This window comes from Phycodurus eques, chromosome 5 (genome assembly GCF_024500275.1).
Source record: "Phycodurus eques isolate BA_2022a chromosome 5, UOR_Pequ_1.1, whole genome shotgun sequence".
In the NCBI taxonomy this organism is placed as follows: Eukaryota; Metazoa; Chordata; class Actinopteri; order Syngnathiformes; family Syngnathidae; genus Phycodurus; species Phycodurus eques.
In genome coordinates this window covers 19,712,982-19,731,380 of record NC_084529.1, presented here as the reverse complement: position 1 = coordinate 19,731,380, position 18,399 = coordinate 19,712,982, and the positions used below count along the sequence as shown (strand labels likewise).

Here is an 18,399-nt window from a genome sequence, read left to right as displayed (position 1 = left end):
GGGGCCGTTCCTCCAAATCACAACCTTCCAGGTCTCACTGTCATTGCCCACGTGAGCATTGAAGTCCCCCAGCAGAACGATGGAGTCCCCAGTGGGAGCGCTCTCCAGCACCCCCTCCAAGGACTCCAAAAACGGTGGTAGTCTGAACTGCTGTTTGGTGGATAAGCACAAACAACAGTCAGGACCCGTCCCCCCACCCGAAGGCGGCAGGGAGGCTACCCTCTCGTCCACTGGGGTGAACCCCAACGTACAGGGGGCAAGCCGGGGAGCAATAAGTATACCCACACCTGCTCGGCGCCTCTCACCGTGGGTAACTCCAGAGTGGAAGAGAGTTCAACCCCTCTCGAGAGGACTGGTACCAGAGCCCAAGTTGTGTGTGGAGGCGAGTCCGACTATACCTAGTCGGAACTTCTCGACCTCACACACCAGCTCGGGTTCCTTCCCTGTCAGAAAGGTGACATTCCATGTCCCTCGAGCCAGCTTCTGTAGCCGGGGATCGGATCGCCAAGGTCCCTGCCTTCGGCCAACGCCCAGCTCGCACTGCACCCGACCCCTATGGCCCCTCCCACAGGTGGTGAGCCCATGGGTAGGGGGACCCACGTTACCCTTTTGCGCTGTGCCCGGCCGGGCCCCATGGGCGCAGGCCCGGCCGCCAGGCGCTCACCTTCGAGCCCCACCTCCAGGCCTGGCTCCAGAGGGGGGCCCCGGTGACCCGCGTACGGGCAAGGGAAACTTAGATCCATTAATAGTATTCATCATAGGGTTTTTTAGCCGTGATTTGTCTGGTCCCTCACCTAGGACCTTGTTTGCCATGATTGACCCATGATTGACCCTACCAGACAACAAGCCCCAGACAACTTAGCTCCTAGGATCATTGGGACACACAAACCCCTCCACTACGATAAGGTGACGGCTTCCAGGAGGGGGCATAATGTTACAGTGGCTTACAATAATACAGTGGTGCCTTGAGATACAAGTGACCTGATTTCCGAGGTTTTGTAGACACGATCTGTCGATTGGCTGAGTTTTTGCTTTGACTTGCGAGACCAAACTTGACATAAGAGTGCTGTATGGCGGCAGGTGACACCACTCACTTCACAACAAGCGGCAGTTTGGCATATATAAATTGTCAATAATCTTTCAAAAAGAGGCCTCAAACTGTTGATTGACACTACCCGTTTATTGTCAAACCTTAGATGTGGAATAAAATGGGGAATATTATGACAATGAAGTTGCATTTATGAAATTAATTTGTTAAAATATGACTTTCCTCCCTCCTTTAACTTTGACCTTAATATCATAAAAATACGACTTTAACTTGGAAAAATATGACTTGATTCTCATAACATTGCAACTTATGTTTTATTTCTCTTGAAATGTTGTTATTGTAACGTTCCAACTTTCTTGTTGAAAAATCCTACGGCATTTATGGCTACACATGGTTTATGGTGACTTGGTGTCAGGATTTTGAGAGGATCCTTCGAAAAAATGGACCCAAAAGTCTTGCTGCTTCTGCTTTTGGAATAAGAGCTGTAAATAAAAAGCTGTTATGATGTCCCCTCAAATATCGCGATTTTGCATGATCGCATAATGCAGCTGTAACTGTTTCCCCCGTTCACGTGATGATTTGATGACTAATGCGAATTGAAGTCTTGTATTTAGTGTGCTTGCTTTGGGTGTTTTAAATGGCTCGGATGAGCGCAAGCCACACGGTCAAAAAAATGTTCCATCCCGGGCTTCTATTTACTCTTCGCAGGCTGCACAAATCATGCAAACATGCAGCTGTCACACTCTGGGCTCAGAAGAGAAAACAAACACACAAGTGCATGCCATACACTTTAACTACAGTATGCGAGGATGACTTGCGTGTGTGTGTGTTGTTTGCATCTAGCGGTTTCTGCTCCAGCATTTAACTCCATACCAGTGGGCTTTTTTTTTCTTGTGCCTTTGTGTTGACACAGATGTGCTGCTATGAGACCAGCGGACATGCTTTTAGGGAGCCTTTCAATGCAAACCTGGCCTGTTTTTCCTCAAGTTCACTTTACACAAGGCTACAGATCCATTTGGGAGAGGTCATATTTAAAATTGAAATGCACATGTCAAGGCACGACATGGATGTTGGCGATTCGGCCAATCTTCTGTACTCTTGTCTTTCTATGTGGGAAGTAATTGTGCTGCACCAACAGCTTAGGAGGATAATTTCAGAACACCTCTCAATGTTTGATATGCTTTTCTTCTTGCTAACAATTTCTTTCCCAAAGGCTTTGTACGAAACCATAAAGAAAACAATTAGCCTGTGTAACGTCACGTGACCAAACCCAGAAAACAGGTTAGCTGAATTCCTGTGCATACTCCGATAACTAGCATAACTACGGGCTGATGACGTGACGGTTTGAATCTGAACTTGCTAAAAAAACTTTGTTTTTTTTTTGGTTGGTGTTTTCGGACAAAAGTTAAACACGTATGATTTATGATTTGTTCACACATCCAGTATATGATGTGATATATAGAAACACGAACGAAGCCTAAAAATCAGATATGGTCATCTTTGGTAGCTCTCAAAGACAAACGAAAGACATTGTAGATGTTTAATATTCCTACAGGTGTTTTGTCCTGGTCTCCTCCCATAAGTCTTCTGTCTGTTAATTGAACCGGAAGGAAGTGCTTTGTCCTGTTTTATCAAATGCAAAGTTGGTTGCATATAACCCCTATTAAGCTACTGTTTTTAATAATAAATGACAAAAGACATTAACAAGCTTTTTTCACCACAGCGCCATCTGCTGGATCTCACAGCACACTGTTGTGTTTGTCCATAACGCCTTTACTGTTCTTTATTGTATTAGCTACAACAAAACAAGGAACAATTTCAGATTTTAGGCATACAGTTTATGACCTCGTTATATTTTCTTGTGTGATGTTTTCTCTGTGTCTGTGTTACAGGTTGTCTCACGCCCAGAGGTCTGCAGTGAAAGTCTTGCGTCGCATGCAGTACTTTGTTGCCCGCAAAAAGTTTCAGGTAAGTAAAAAGACAGAGGGAGTGCGAGCGCATACATTTTGTGTTCTGTTATGTTGCGGTTGAACAGGAAGGGGGCGGGGGGAGTCCCGAGAGAATACATCTGCTGCACTGTTTCTGTGCGTACAGTATGTAGCTGTGTGGGTGTGGCGTGTGATGAATATTTAAATGTATGAAACCTTGCACCTGGATGTGTCTTTTTTGTGCCAAGTTAACGCTAAATATCACTGGCGGGAAACTGCGTTTGATGCTATACACACGTTCACAAGTCAATGAGGCGCTCTAAAGCGGCCACGCCAGCCTGAAGCTCCTGTCCACATGCTGGCGTCAAGTCAAACTTTAAAAATAAACAAATAAATAAATCATCCTCGCTACTCTGCCTTTCTCTGTATGATGTGCCTGCACTCACAACTGACAACGAGGCGCTCTAAAGTAGCCACGCCCAGCTGAATAGCCCCACTGATCACAGAAGTCAGTGCCCGTGCCACAATATAGCATTGAAATACAATCGACTTGTATGACACACATTAACTCATTCAAACATGTTGCGATGAGTACAGCTTCTTGTGTACTATATAGCGAGTGCTGTGTGCGTGTGTGTGTGTGTGTGTGTGTGTGTGTGTTTTCAATTAGGGTCCTTATAAGTGATTTCAGCTGCAGCCTAAAGAGTTCACAGGGTTCTTTCTGACGCCGCTTGTATCCACGTCACACCAAACAAAGCTGTGAAAGGACCCTAATGCGATTGCTTTCTACGTTACCATGCACTTGTCACTTCACGCGCACACACACACAAACACACACATGACTGAGTTAACAATGAACCCTTTGCACCCGTGGGGGTTTGGCCATGTTTTTTAGGGACCGGGCAACAGCACAGTGTTGACAATGGCTTTTGTATTCCTATACTATATATATATATATATATATATATATATATATCGCATTAGGGTCCTTTCAAAGCTTATATATATATATATATATGTGTGTGTGTGTGTGTGTGTGTGTGTGTGTATATATATATATATATATATATATATATATATATATATATATATAAGCATATATATATATATATATATATACACACACACACACACACACACACACACACACACAAACACACACACCCCGCAGTTTGCATGTTCTCCCCATGTCGCCGTGGGTTTTCTTCGGGCACTCCGGTTTCCTCCCACATCCCAAAAACATGCGTGGTAGGTTGATTGAAGACTCTAAATTGCCCATAGGTGTGAGTGTGAATGGTTATTTGTTTGTATGTGCGCTGCGATTGGCTGGCAACCAGTTCAGGGTGTACCCCGCGTCTCGCCCGAAGATAGCTGGGATAGGCTCCAGCATGCCCACGACACTTGCGAGGGTAAAGCGGTACAGAAAATGGATGGATACATATATATGTATATATATATGTATATGTATGTATGTATAAATCAATATATATATATATATGTATATATGTGTATATATATGTGTGTGTGTGTGTGTGTGTGTGTGTGTGTATATATATATATATATATATATATATATATATATATATATTGAGGACCCGGGTTCAATCCCCGGTCCCGCCTGTGTGGAGTTTGCATGTTCTCCCCGTGCCTGCGTGGGTTTTCTCCGGGCACTCCGGTTTCCTCCCACATCCCAAAAACATGCATTAATTGGAGACTCTAAATTACCCGTAGGTGTGACTGTGAGTGCGAATGGTTGTTTGTTTGTATGTGCCCTGCGATTGGCTGGCAACCAGTTCAGGGTGTACCCCGCCTCCTGCCTGATGACAGCTGGGATAGGCTCCAGCACGCCCGCGTCCCTAGTGAGGAGAAGCGGCTCAGAAAATGGATGGATGGATGGATGTATATATGTATGTATATGTATATATAAATATATGTATGTATATGTATATATAAATATATATGTATGTATATGTATATATATATATATATATATATATATGTATGTATATGTATATATAAATATATATATATGTATGTATATGTATATATAAATATATGTATATGTATATATATATACATATATATATATATATATATATGTGTGTGTATATATCTATCCATCCATCCATCCATTTTCTGAGCCGCTTCTCCTCACTCGGGTCGTGGGCGTGCTGGAGCCTATCCCAGCTGTCATCGGGCAGGAGGCGGGTTACACCCTGAACTGGTTGCTCTAACCAGTCCTTCACCTTTATATGTATATATATGTATGTATATAATTATATATATATATATATATATATTTTTTTTTTTGTGTATGTGTAATATATATATATATATATATATATATATATATGTGTGTGTGTATGTATACATATATATATATATATATATATGTCACTGCAGCACTCCACCAGTCGGGGCTTTATGGCAGAGTGGCTTGACGGAAGCCTCTCCTCAGTGCAAGACACATGAAAGCCTGTATGGTGTTTGCAAAAAAAAAAAAACACCTGAAAGACTCCAAGATGGTGAGAAATAAGATTCTCTGGTCTGATGAGACCAAGATAGAACTTTCTGGCCTTAATTCTAAGCGGCATGTGTGGAGAAAACCAGGCACTGCTCATCACCTGTCCAATACAGTCCCAACAGTGAAGCATTGTGGCAGCATTATGCTGTGGGGGTGTTTTTCAGCTGCAGGGACAGGGAGACTGGTTGCAATCGAAGGAACGATGAATGCGGCCAAGTACATTGACTCAGAACCTCAGACTGTGCCGAAGGTTCACCTTCCAACAAGACAATGACCCGAAGCACACAGCTAAAATAACAAAGGAGTGGCTTCAGAACAACTCCGTGAATGTTCTTGAATGGCCCAGCCAGGGCACTGACTTAAACCCAATTGTGTGTGTGTGCGTGCGTGTGTGTGTGTGTGTGTGTATATATATGTATGTATGTATGTATGTATATGTGTGTGTGTGTGTTGTTTTTATCTACAGCAAGCCCGTAAGCCCTACGATGTGCGAGATGTGATCGAGCAGTACTCGCAAGGCCATCTCAACATGATGGTGCGCATCAAGGAGCTGCAGAGAAGGTGTTGCCTTTTTATTTTATTTTTATTCAAACTTCATCAAGTGTCTTTTTAATGTTGTTGTCTCTGTTTTTTTTTTTTTATATATATATAAAATGTGGGCACCACATTTTGGTTTTCTTTTTTACAAGCTCCCACTCTTTAATTACACAAAGAAGTTGTTTTCCAAAAAAGAAAGAGCCTAAACATCTCCTCAAAACAAAGTTTTCATTTGACAGTCGTTTTGCCTTGCTAGCTGTGAAGCTATTTATTTATTGCCATTCAGTCTACAACATTAAAATTAAATTCTTTTAGAAAGACAGACACATTTGGGCCCTGACATGAAGAAAATAGTAATTAATGAATGAATCAATTTATTTATTTTGACAAAATATCAGTTATGTTCATGTCAGGAATCTCACAGAAGGAGTAAGACCCTTAAATAGTAGCTTGAAATAGTATGCATATTAATGTGTCAGTAATAAATAATGAATGTAGTTTATTTCAAATTTTAGAAATGTTGCACTTTGAATGATGTGAAATTGCAGTATTTGAAGTTCTAAACATTGCATTGCACTCAGAGAGGAATATGGAACATTCACCTTTTTTTTAATCTGATAAAACTCCCAAAAATATTAATTCATGAATAGAAATAAACAACTCTCAAAATATGGAGAAACATGATTTTTATTTGACAACAGCTTGTAAAATAGAAAGCAAATTAGTGCAAATGTTCTTTCTCTGTAAATTAAAAAAAAAAAGTTTTAAGTATTTTATTAGTGTCCAAAACGACAAGTAAACTATTTTTAAACTTCCAAATAAAAATAAAAATCACTACTTTGGGAGATACACTAACAACAACATACAAATGACAGAAAATTAGTGCAAATGTGTTCTTTTCAACACGAATAGTACAGTCGGAAATAAATGAGAACTTTGTGTGCGGGAATTATTTTCAAAAACAACAAGCAAAATGTTTTCAATTAAAAAAATGAGATACATGCTTTTTTTCAATTGGACAGCAATATGTAAACAACCAAATAGTGCTAAAATGTCAATAGAGTAACATTTATTTATTTTATTTTTTATTTATTTACAGCGGCAACATGTAATTGTTTTGCACCCAGAAGAACTATTTTGAAAAGGGGCAACATTTTACAGTATGATTATTATTATGAAATGTCCTGATGTGCAGGTAAGGGAGAAGGAGCCAAAAGTCACACCTAAATTCTTCAATGTGATTTTGTTATAGATCTTCATAAAAGACTTGTTCTAAAACCGACACAAGATACAAGCACTATGTTGTAAAACTTCACAGATGGAAGGACCTCTTCACACCAAAAAAGATGAGCAGTCCACGTGTGCACGTCAAACCTCTCAGGAAGAATAGTGCTGGAATTTTCCGTCCCATTTTTAAGTGCATATTTGTTTTATGATACGATGTGTGAATGCTGATCTCCATATGTTTCATTTTATTACCACTATACGTAGACCAACATGCGTGTGTGCCTGTGTGTGTATTACTCAACTCGGTTATTTTTGGCTTTTTCCTCCCCTCCCTCCTTGCTAGGCTGGACGGCACACTGGGAAAGCCCGGAATGTTCCTGCCAGGTAAACACATAGCAGTTTCCATCTGATAGACAGCCATCACCCCTCACTTCCACTCTACGTTAATAAACTTGCGCATAAACACAATAGATAATCATTACCTGTCAGATTTTTATTTGCCTTCTTATTACACTTGTGAGATGATTTAGAATGTAAAATAATTGCGACGTGGCTCAATTTTGCATGAACGCCATTGAAATGAACGGAAATGACATTAATCTGTTCCAGAGGGAACACCCTTTTAAAAAATTCTAAATTCAAACTAGCACTTTACAGTATTTTACTTTATTAAAAAAAACATACAGTAATAACTAGTAATAATTAACATATTGTAAAGAATAAACAGTCTGTGCATCATGATTTCATGCTTTAATTCAATGTGCAGCTCCATCTGGTGTGTGTGCCTTGACCACCAAGGGGCAGTATAATATATACATTCGTATATACAAGAAGACTGTAACTAAGTAATATGGTTTGGTTAAATACAGAACATGTATTTCTCTTTGTGTTATGCTTACTTTCACAGTAAACTTACTCTCACCCAAAGTCAGCTGGGATAGGTTCCAGCTCACCTGTTACCCCAGTGGGGACACACTCATATAAAATGGATGGATGGATGGATGGACAGATACTAACAGCAGTTGACTTATTTTTTTAAAACAGTTAACATAGGTTTGATGCTTAGTGTTTCGGGCAAGGTTTGGATCGTATTATTTTCAAGAAATACACTTTAAAATGCTAGTTTTCTACGCAATCAGTGTGACGCTTGACTTAATAATCTGGCTGCACACTCTGAAATGTACGCACAGCTCAAGTACACATATTTTTTGAATGTGTCATATCAAGTAATTCCGATGTTTTATCGAGCAATGTTGTTCACGGCCCCTAAGTGGCTATAGCCCGAACTCCCTCAGGCAAACTTTGTTTATTGCGCTCACTGACTTGGGGGTCTTTTGTTTTGTTTTTTTTTTCATTTTTTGGTTGGGGGCCTTAAATATTCGCTTCTCCCGATTGTGTGCCCCCTTGGGCCCTCTAGCAAATGTTGGAGGAGTGTCAGTGTGGAAATGACATTTGCATAGTGCTTTTATTCAATGCTAAAATGTCCTAAAAGTGTGCGAAATGCTCCCTACTCTGAAATTTGGAATTAAAACTTAAACGAGAGGAAATGTTAGCGCAGCCATTGCAAGGTTCCAACGACAATAGTACCCGTTCGTCTTTCAAAGCAAAACGCCCCATTACTGTCGATTACATTTGGAATTATTTGTTTCGGAGAATTAGTGAAAAATATTCACTTGACCATATTTGGACAGACCTTTTCCAACCGACAGTAGTGATATAATGTAACACACTACCTTTTGATGACAATTGACAAGCTTAAGGCAGCTAGCCTGATGATGGTTAGCGGGAGAAGCTAACGTAGCAGCACACCATTCATAGAAGAGCCATATCAAAGTCCTTTGTTCACAAAAAAACGGTCAATAGCAACTCCAGCTGAGCTATCAAAGCCAAAGGAAATGGAATCAAAACAGGAAGTCGTCGCCTAATAAAAGAAAACTGGTAACGGTTATATATTCAATCAGCAATAGTTTTACCTATTTACCGTCATTTCCGACTAGCATGACACAGAAACACTCATGAATACTGAACAAAAGTACTTCTGTTTAAAAAAATAAAAAAAAACTGACGGAAAACACAAAAATCCTTTGACGCTAGATGAAATGAGGTCTACTGAGTTGAGCTTACTTGAACTTTGTGCCATACTTTCAAGACTACATTTGTACAGTACCACTTTTGTGGCATTCCAACTACTAAATATTGTTCCAGTGATTCATGAACAATGTCAAGTAAAAATCTTTGTTTTTGTATAAACACTAGTCTTAAAAAAAATAAATAAATAAAAATCACTGCCAGTGACTATAAGCCCCTGCCCACCCCCGCCAACTGTTACGCTGCTTCCTTCCTTTACTTCCTTTTGGTCCAGTTCCAGGTGCTTTGTCAACATCCCTTGACTGAACCGCACCACGAGCATGGTTAACCATCAAGGACTGTACGAATTACGAAACAACAGCTCAACAGTCCGTTTTTGTAAGGTTATCCATGCGTTTAAATTGTTGAATGTGTGTACAGATAAACAAAACCTGCATTTTTAGATATAAGATAAAATAAATGGGGATATTTACAATTTGAATTCAAGGACTGTGCATTTTCAGTTGTACATTTTCTGTGATATTTTAAATTCTCGACTGCAGTAAATGTATCTTTAACACAAAAACACATGACTCTACAACATTAGATCTTATTATGTGAAATAAGATCTTAATCTGAGCGTGTGACTAAGTTCGTACAAGCACGCCAGTACCAGCACTAACACAACAGGTGAAGTGCCCTGGCTGGTCCATCCATATTTTTCATCACTCAAGTAGCTGATTTAGCCTGTCTGTGACAACGGCAAAGAGCATAGCATCACAATGTGTTTGAAAGGGTTTCTTTTTTTTCAGATCCTATTATTAATAATTAATAATTAATTATTAATTCGCATAATTCATAGAATATCCAAATCAACGTTCATAAATAGCTCCATGTCACAATTCAGTTAAGTGTTATTGTAAGGTCCAATTATTACATAACATGGCTTTAATGTAAGAGGGGCTCACATTCATTACACCCGATTGTCAAAATCAAAGTTAATAACAGATGCTCCATACCAGCTGTTGCTAAATTATGTAATTTGGGGATCTCCATGGCAAAAGCAAAGTCGATGTTCCAGTCGATATGTACCAGTACGGCATCACGATCTCTTTAAACTGTGTTACTGTACACCTTTAGTCATACTCATACTTGTAAAATGCTCCGATACCGCAAAACTGATACCATTTTACCAGCCTGACATATGCTATTCTGCTCTCCGTGAACATGCTACAGTTTAGCAGAGACCAAACAATTCTTCAAAAAGAGATGAAACGCATAGCTTCGACAGCGAGCTTAATGCTAACATATGATACGAAACGGGAGAGGCGGGCGAAAGAAATTGGCATCGATGTTGTGATAGTTATTAGAAACCTTTTATATACTTGAACAGAAATGGTGCAGCAATATAAACAAAAAGATGATATAACAATACAGCCATATATTCTTTCTACCTTGTGAAAAATGTGTTATATTACTGGGAGTTGGGAATCATGGAGTATGCCATGATAAAATGTGCGTATTCATACATTTATATGAGATTGTTTCTCTTTCATTTGGCAGGTAAAGGGGAAGATAAAGAATTCCCGACAATCGGAGCGCGACTGATCCGGCTGGAAGATAAGGTAAAGTACGTGCGGCACGCTCCTGGCATCGGTGTGTTTTGTCTGTCACGCTGTCAGATGACATCGTGCTTGTTGTTTGCGATGCGTGGATATCATTATGTACAGAAATAAGAAAAAAGTAGTTATCGCCATAAAACTAATTAAAATGAATATCTCAAATCAAGGCAAAATATGCTTGTCCTTTGTCTGCTAATATGTTTCTTCTTACCAGGCACTTTTCATAAAAGAACATTTCACTTGCTTTAAGCATTTTTTCCTTAAAAACGTCAGGTAGTGTCACTTGTTAGTGAGATTTTAGTTGCTGGTTCTGTGTAAGTTTAATTCAATAGATGTAGATATTATAACTGCTGTAGTTTTAAGACATGGGGTGTTTATTTTTCTTTTTTTCTTTTTGTAAGGCTAGCTACGTTAACTTTTTTCCCCCCTTTTCTATTGGCAGATAATTTTGCTTGAATTAATATATTTCTTCGTTCATTCCTTTTTTCTTTGTTTCTTTTTTTTAAAGCCCTGTTTTTGGAGTGTGGCGCCAAGCAGGGGACGCGATGGCAATGTGATGTCTGTCTATCTGTCTGTCTGTCCCCTGGTGCCAGTTTTCCAGTGTGGCATTTTGTACCCGTTGAACCGGTGCGTGCTCGCGCCGCTCGGTTTTTGTTTTCCACGCCCAAATCATAGGTTGTGAAGTGTGTTGCCAGGGCGTGCGGCTTGCTGTTCGTCTGCGCGTCACGGCGGAATGAGATGTTTGTGGAGTTTGCAAAAAGTGCACTCCTGTTGGTGTGTTTACATGATGCGAACCAATAGGACAATACGTTTCTACTCATCCAACGCAGGTTTTGGAACATTCTTCCAAGTGTTTGCAAGTTGAGTGATGATCTTGAACCAAAGCCTCCAGGGTGCAGGCCTCTCTCTCTCTGTGTCTCGCTGATGGAGGTATGGTTCATTTGCTCCAGGCTACATGTTACGATCGTAATCTCTCACGTTCAGGAGCGCCTCGCCTACCTATGGCTTCTCTTCTTACAACCGCACACACGCCCACAATCCCAACATCCCCCCACCCCCAACCAGATGGTGAAAGTCAGTGACAGACTGAGCGGCCCGGCCTTCGTAGTCAGTGTCACACAATTACAGCAGCTATCGCATTATGCTGTAATGCAAAGAATTACTTATGAAATGTCGGTAATATTACGCCTCTTCTCAGTAATGCAAATTACGATGTATTTCAAACTTGTAGTGCGCAAACGGCAAATGTCAGCACCCCAGACGCTGGTGCTGATGTCACCACATATTTGATTATCTGAATCCGTGAAGCCTCAATGAGACACTTTTTTAGTTTTGTCTGAATGGTACAGTTGAATCGATGTCGGCTCTACCATTGGCCAATTTAGATTCATGGCAATGAGATCATGGCGATTCATGTCATTGGATGACAGACATGTTACTCATTAAAACAGCAAGCGTTAAGTGTTAAAGTGACGAAATTGGAGCCTGGCATTTTAGTTGCTTTTTTTTTTCTTCTTAGTGCCAAAATATTAATAGAAAGAAATGTGGCTATGAGCAGGATGAGCTGTTTGTGGCTGTTAAAACCTAGTAGTTATTATATGATTCTGTAAGGAGGAACATTTCAATGGAAAGGGGATATTAAAATCATTTGTGTGACTTCAGTATATTACAGGTAAATGTCATACAGTTTCTGCGATTGGCTGGCGACCAGTTCAGGGTGGACCCCGCCTCGCTCCCCGAACATAGCTGGGATAGGCTCCAGCACGCCCGCGACCCTAGTGAGGATAAGCGGTACAGAAAATGGATGGATGGATGTCATACAGTTTTGGGGTGAAAGTAACCCATATCAGAGACAGTTATAATAAATAATAAACTAATTCCTGTACTTTTAAATGCGAGTAACTAGTTATATTTCACATTTGTGGAAGTAACTTGCCCAACATGTTTCCTAAAGACCATTTACCGCTTTCCATGGGGAGACCATGTGAGTATTTTGTTTTGATCGGGACAGCACACCTGTTCGATGGAAGAACAGAAGGGGGTATAGGGGGTGTCTTCCTTTTTGGCCCCAGGCAGCAGATGAATGATCCGGATTACCCTCGGTGCATTCCCTGGTCCCATTCCAATTCGCTGGGAGAGGATTTGCGTATATGGGCACTGGGAGACCTGCCCAGTGTGCTTGCAGGATGTGGTACAATTAGGCGGTATCCTTTTATTATGTATGCCCACTACATGATAAGTACAGAACAATATAGGACAAGGGACAATTACATAACAAACAAACAAACCAGCAACAATATAAGACAATACAAAACAAATGACAGGGGTTGGGGTGCATTTTTACAGGGACTGAGCAGTAGCGTGCAAAGAATCTTGGGATACGGGAGGTCGCTAAGCGTGTACCCTGCAACAAAATGGGGAAAGAAGGCCGTATTTGTCACGGTTTGAGCTTAAAGGAGGATTTGCTTCAGCAACCAAATCATTCTGGAAAGACATTTCACCGTACATAAATGTTTACGGCGCACGCAAGGATTCAAGTGAACTGGAGCTGGAGCTGACCTCCAGCAAGGTTGCGGTCATTTCATAACCTTCTCGAGGCGGCGTCACCTCCCGCCTTCTTCTCGTAAACGTCGACTTAATAACACATGGAGCAAACCCTGGTGTCACAGTTGACTCACTCTTAAGTAGGATCTTTCCCAACAACCCGGTGGAATCATTCACCAGCTATACCACAGTGTGTGTGTGTGCGTGTGTGTGTGTGTGTGTGTGTGTGTGTGTGTGCGTGCGTATGTACAGGAGTGTGTTCCCATGGCTTCCCCACCCTTCGGCCTGCCTTTCAGGCACATTTTTATCCCGACAAATTCCAGTGTTAGGAAGTAACAGAATACAAATACTTACTTATTATTGAGAACTTTTTACTTTTACTCGCCACATGTGATATCTGTGCTTTCTACTCTTAACTTTGTCAAAATGAGCTTGTTGCTTTTTTCAAACCCAGAAGATGATGACACAAAATAAAAAAGATGTAAATCGAGAGAGACTTCAGACTTCATCTTGATTGGTTGGTTGTTTGGTTGGTTGGTTGAGATCTTGGGGTCTCATAAGGCAGACAAAAAAGGGACAGCAGCGACACGGAGGAACTTAACCAGGGCGGATTAATGATGACAACAACAGATTTGGGGAAGCAAGATATCCATGGCCTCGTGTATGGCCGCTGCCAAATTCAACTGAAGTGGACCATCACAATTCCAGTCGGCGATTAAGTACCGCACAATGCGCTGCAATGGAAAAACTGCGACCCTGCATTGGCATTTGAGGCGCCACATACAATATACTGTACTATATTATTTTTTTATTGAACCACAAAAACATGGCGCGATTGTCAAGGAAGACACTGATGGCCACAAAAAAGAGGAAACAGGCGAGACTAAGGAGAGAGTGCGGATATTTTCGCTTTTACTTACTACACTGCCTTCCAAATTATTATGCAAATGACATTTTTCTGTAATTTTCCTAAATAGTTGCTAGCTATTGATAGCCAGAGCTGCCCCTCACGCTGTCCAGCTGCCTTGTGTCAACCGTCGAGACCTTCAAGTTCCTGGGAATTACATGCTCTCAGGACCTGAAGTGGGCCATCAACATCAACTCCGTCCTCAACAAGGCCCAGCAGAGGATGTACTTCCTGCGGCTTCTGAGGAAGCACGGCCTGCCACAGGAGCTGCTGAGGCAGTTCTACACAGCGGTCATCGAATCAGTCCTGTGTTCTTCCAAGAGCTGCTACAAAAAAGGACAAACTCCGATTGCAACGGACAATCAAAACTGCTGAAAAGATTGTCGGTACCGCCCTGCCCACCCTTGAGGACTTGCACGCTGCCAGAACTAAGACAAGAGCGTGCAAAATCCTCTCAGACCCTCCGCACCCCGGTCACCGGCTCTTCAGAATCAGAATCAGAATCAGAATCATCTTTATTTGCCAAGTATGTCCAAAACACACAAGGAACTCTTCCAGCTCCTTCCCTCATGTAGGCGCTACCGATCAATGCAAAGTAGAACTAGCAGACATTCCAACAGCTTCTTCCCTCTTGCAATCAACTTCTTAAACAGCTAACCTACAATTCCATTGCAACATGCTGCCAATTTTTTTGTCTTGAGTTTGTTGTCACATTTCTGTCGGGCCAATCATATATTACTCGTGCACTCACTGTAGTAGTCTCGCCACGCTGTACTATTTGCATATCTGTTGTTGACCAATACTGGCCACTCATGCCAGAGTAGCATCCGCCCCACTTGCACACTGACTGAGGAGACACTGCAACATTTGCACAGTCAACATTGTCCCAGATTATCGTACTACTAGTCACTTTAAACTGCATACATTCCTTGAGGTTTCGGTGCCCTCTGCACAATGGTCATTGCACCGGACTATTGGGAGATTAGTCATTCGAACTGCTCTAAGTGTCACGGACGGCAATGCCGTAAGGGCAGATCCCAAAAAAGAGACTCTAGGTAAGAGGTCCGAACAATTTTAATTACATGACAGAGCATGTGATGGCTAGACATACGAAACTAAAGAGACTCACAACCAGAGAGAATAAAAAAACAGATAACGCAGGGAGACAGGACAAAAGGGACGTGTGGTATAATCGTATAGAACCTAAATTTGGACAGCGGTCAGAACGGCGGCAAACACGAGTGAGTATTCCGACGCCCACACACTGTCACGGTGCCCCCTAAAAAGGCTGATGATTACAATGCATGACAGGTGCGTCACCGATGTCAACGCCCACCTTCGCTCACCCAGACACTGCAACACAAAGAAAAACAATTTGAAACACAGGGCCATGACACTAAGTGCTAGAGGACTCTGCATCTTTTTGCACAATTGTCAAAAAAAATTAAAAAATTATAATAATAAATTGTACCGGCATTACCAGATAACTAGCAACCCTTTATTGCTCAGTGACTGTTTTTCTCAATGTCTTTATGTCTCAAAAGTGTTCTCTGTCAATTGACTGTCTGTTGTCGTACTACAGCGGCTCCAACTACTGGAGACAAATTTCTTGTGTGTTCTTTGGACATACTTGGCAATTAAAAATGATTCTGATTCTGATACAAATGACAGTCGGCATATTTTTCAAGTCATCATCCGTCAAAACATAATTCAAATGTTTTTGTATTAAATGTTTAGGAAAATATGAGAAAAATAACATTTTCATAATCATTTGGAATGTAGTGTACTTCTTCCACTCACTTCTACTTTTATTTATTTATTTATTTTTTACTTACAGTATCTGTACTTCTACTTAAGAACAGTGTGAGTACTTTTGCTACCTCTGACAAATTCCCGCTTGTCCCCTTCCTGTTAAAATACCAGGCACTAACTACTCTCGCTTTATCACTTTATGCGAGGATGTCAGCCTGTAGATGAATTTATCTTTTATGGGCGGAAGGCGGCTCCTCCGCCATTGTGTGTCCAGCGCAGGGATGGGCAATGATTTGTCACACCCGGACAAAGACAGATGAGTGGAGTTGATTAATCGTCGATGTGTCCGACCCGGCGCTCTTCAGATTGAATTCTCCGTGAGCGGCTTGGAAACGAAGACGGATGGCGCTCTGTGATGGAGTGTTATCTTTCTGTCACACGCACTCGATGAAAAATGCCCCGGCGACAAGCTCAAACAGTGGCCTGTGTCTCCAGGCTTCAACTTGCCCTTTCACAACCCGACGCGCTTTAGGGCTGAGACAAGGCCGATGCTTGCGCTCCGTCGCTCACTTTTATTGGAAACGAGATGTTTTCGCATGGTGATAGGTGGCTAAGTCAGCGACTGTAAATATCTGGTCTGTAAAATACAACAGCACCCATAAAGGACAAGGTAGATCAAACTGTAATATACTATACGATGAATGAATAATGGTTAGAAACCGGTGAAGCGGTCATCTAAGAACATGGAGTGAGGTGAACTTAAATCTCATCTACCAAAGTCATTTTATATCCTGTATTAATATATCGTGTATCTTACTCTGATGTAGAATGAGAATCCCTGTAATACGTAGTTTGGATAAGAATTGTAACTGGTAGAGAGTTAGAGAATATGTTAGGGTTTCTTTTTTAATTAATCGATGAATCGGTTAAAAAACGTTTTATAATTTCCATCCCTTTATTTAAAAAAGGAACATTATTTCAAACTATTAGTGCAGAAAATGGACAAATATCAATTGATTATGATTCAGTTACTGATTTGATCTGTAACATGTCAGAAAATAGGCTAGATGTTGATGTTGATCATTGTTTTCCAGAGTAATAGCAGATGTTTGCAAATGTCTTATTTGTATTAAACACAAAGATGATTATCTTTGTGTATAACACATTCACTGCCATTGACGGCCTCAGAAGTCAAATGTCTATGTTAACTGGGAAGGCTGGCAGTGATTGAAGTCTAGTCTGCTTTCGTGGTGAACTGTAGAAATCTGAGAATATTTACTGTTGGGAGGCTGAAATTCACAGTATTTGGGGATTGCTGTATTCTGTTGAAAAAATATATCAATGATGACGTCATTGATTAATTGACTTGGACTTGACTTTCATCACATTATAACTGACTACAAAAAAAAATCTTGAGTTGTTTAAACCTTCCTAGTACATGTGCACTTCCAGTGCATTTTTCAAAATGAAACAATCTGTAAACCATTTATTCTTAAAGGTAATATTGTAAAATGAAATTGAAATGACATTTAAACTGTGTTGGGATTAGAGTTTGTGCTATATTTCTGGACTAAACTATTAAAACAGGTAATTGGTAGTTGTAGTGCTTTTTGTTTTCATGCAATTTCCCACCATATTTGCATGACTGCACTGTCCACCACACTTCCATCTGACCGCACATGTTAGTTCACCCACACACACTAGCACGCACACACACAAACACAGAAGGAACAATTGTCATTTAAACAACAACATTCATCTCATCCGATCATCTCCTGTAATCTTACAGCCACATCGGATAATTTTTAAAAAAATGTTGTTTTGTAGTTTTGTTTTCAATCAGCAATTCATCAAACTGATCCAATGGATTGTATTTTAACAATGACTATCGTGGATTCAGCACTGTCCGTGTTGTTTGTGCACCTCCATGTGCACTACTGAAGTAAATAAATCACAGCCACTCTGCGGTTAAAATCACTCATGCCGAATTAGAGGACGTACACTGTACTGTCCGCGTTATGATGCTTATATCATGTGTATTAAGCACTGGGGCCGAAGAATGCGCAGCACGACCTTAATAGCGTCTCAATTAGATAAGTATGCTGTAAATTACAGCGAGGTCAAATACTGGGAATACTTGAGGAGTGGGTGTTTGTTAGGAGTCCATCTGTAAGGCATTTAGGGCCCCTCAGCTCTGTAATCAGGGCTTTTGTGTGTGTGTGTGTGTGTGTGTGTGTGTGTGT

At 40.9% G+C, this 18,399-nt stretch overlaps 1 protein-coding gene across 7 annotated transcripts in view; it reads left to right on the top strand.

Annotated features, from left to right (window-relative positions):
- kcnq1.2 (potassium voltage-gated channel, KQT-like subfamily, member 1.2) overlaps nt 1-18,399 on the top strand; it is a 187,646-nt gene that overhangs the window by 103,903 nt on the left and 65,344 nt on the right. For 3 of the 7 annotated variants that reach the window (XM_061677972.1, XM_061677973.1, XM_061677976.1), the window contains exons 15-18: nt 2,941-3,016; nt 5,967-6,061; nt 7,608-7,648; nt 10,895-10,956. In XM_061677972.1, coding sequence (XP_061533956.1) covers nt 2,941-3,016; nt 5,967-6,061; nt 7,608-7,648; nt 10,895-10,956 — 274 coding nt within the window. Of the gene's footprint in view, nt 1-2,940; nt 3,017-5,966; nt 6,062-7,289; nt 7,649-10,894; nt 10,962-11,783; nt 12,136-14,474; nt 16,151-18,399 lie in introns of those variants that run through there. The other 4 variants (XM_061677975.1, XM_061677977.1, XR_009768633.1 and 1 more) reach the window with 4 other exon arrangements.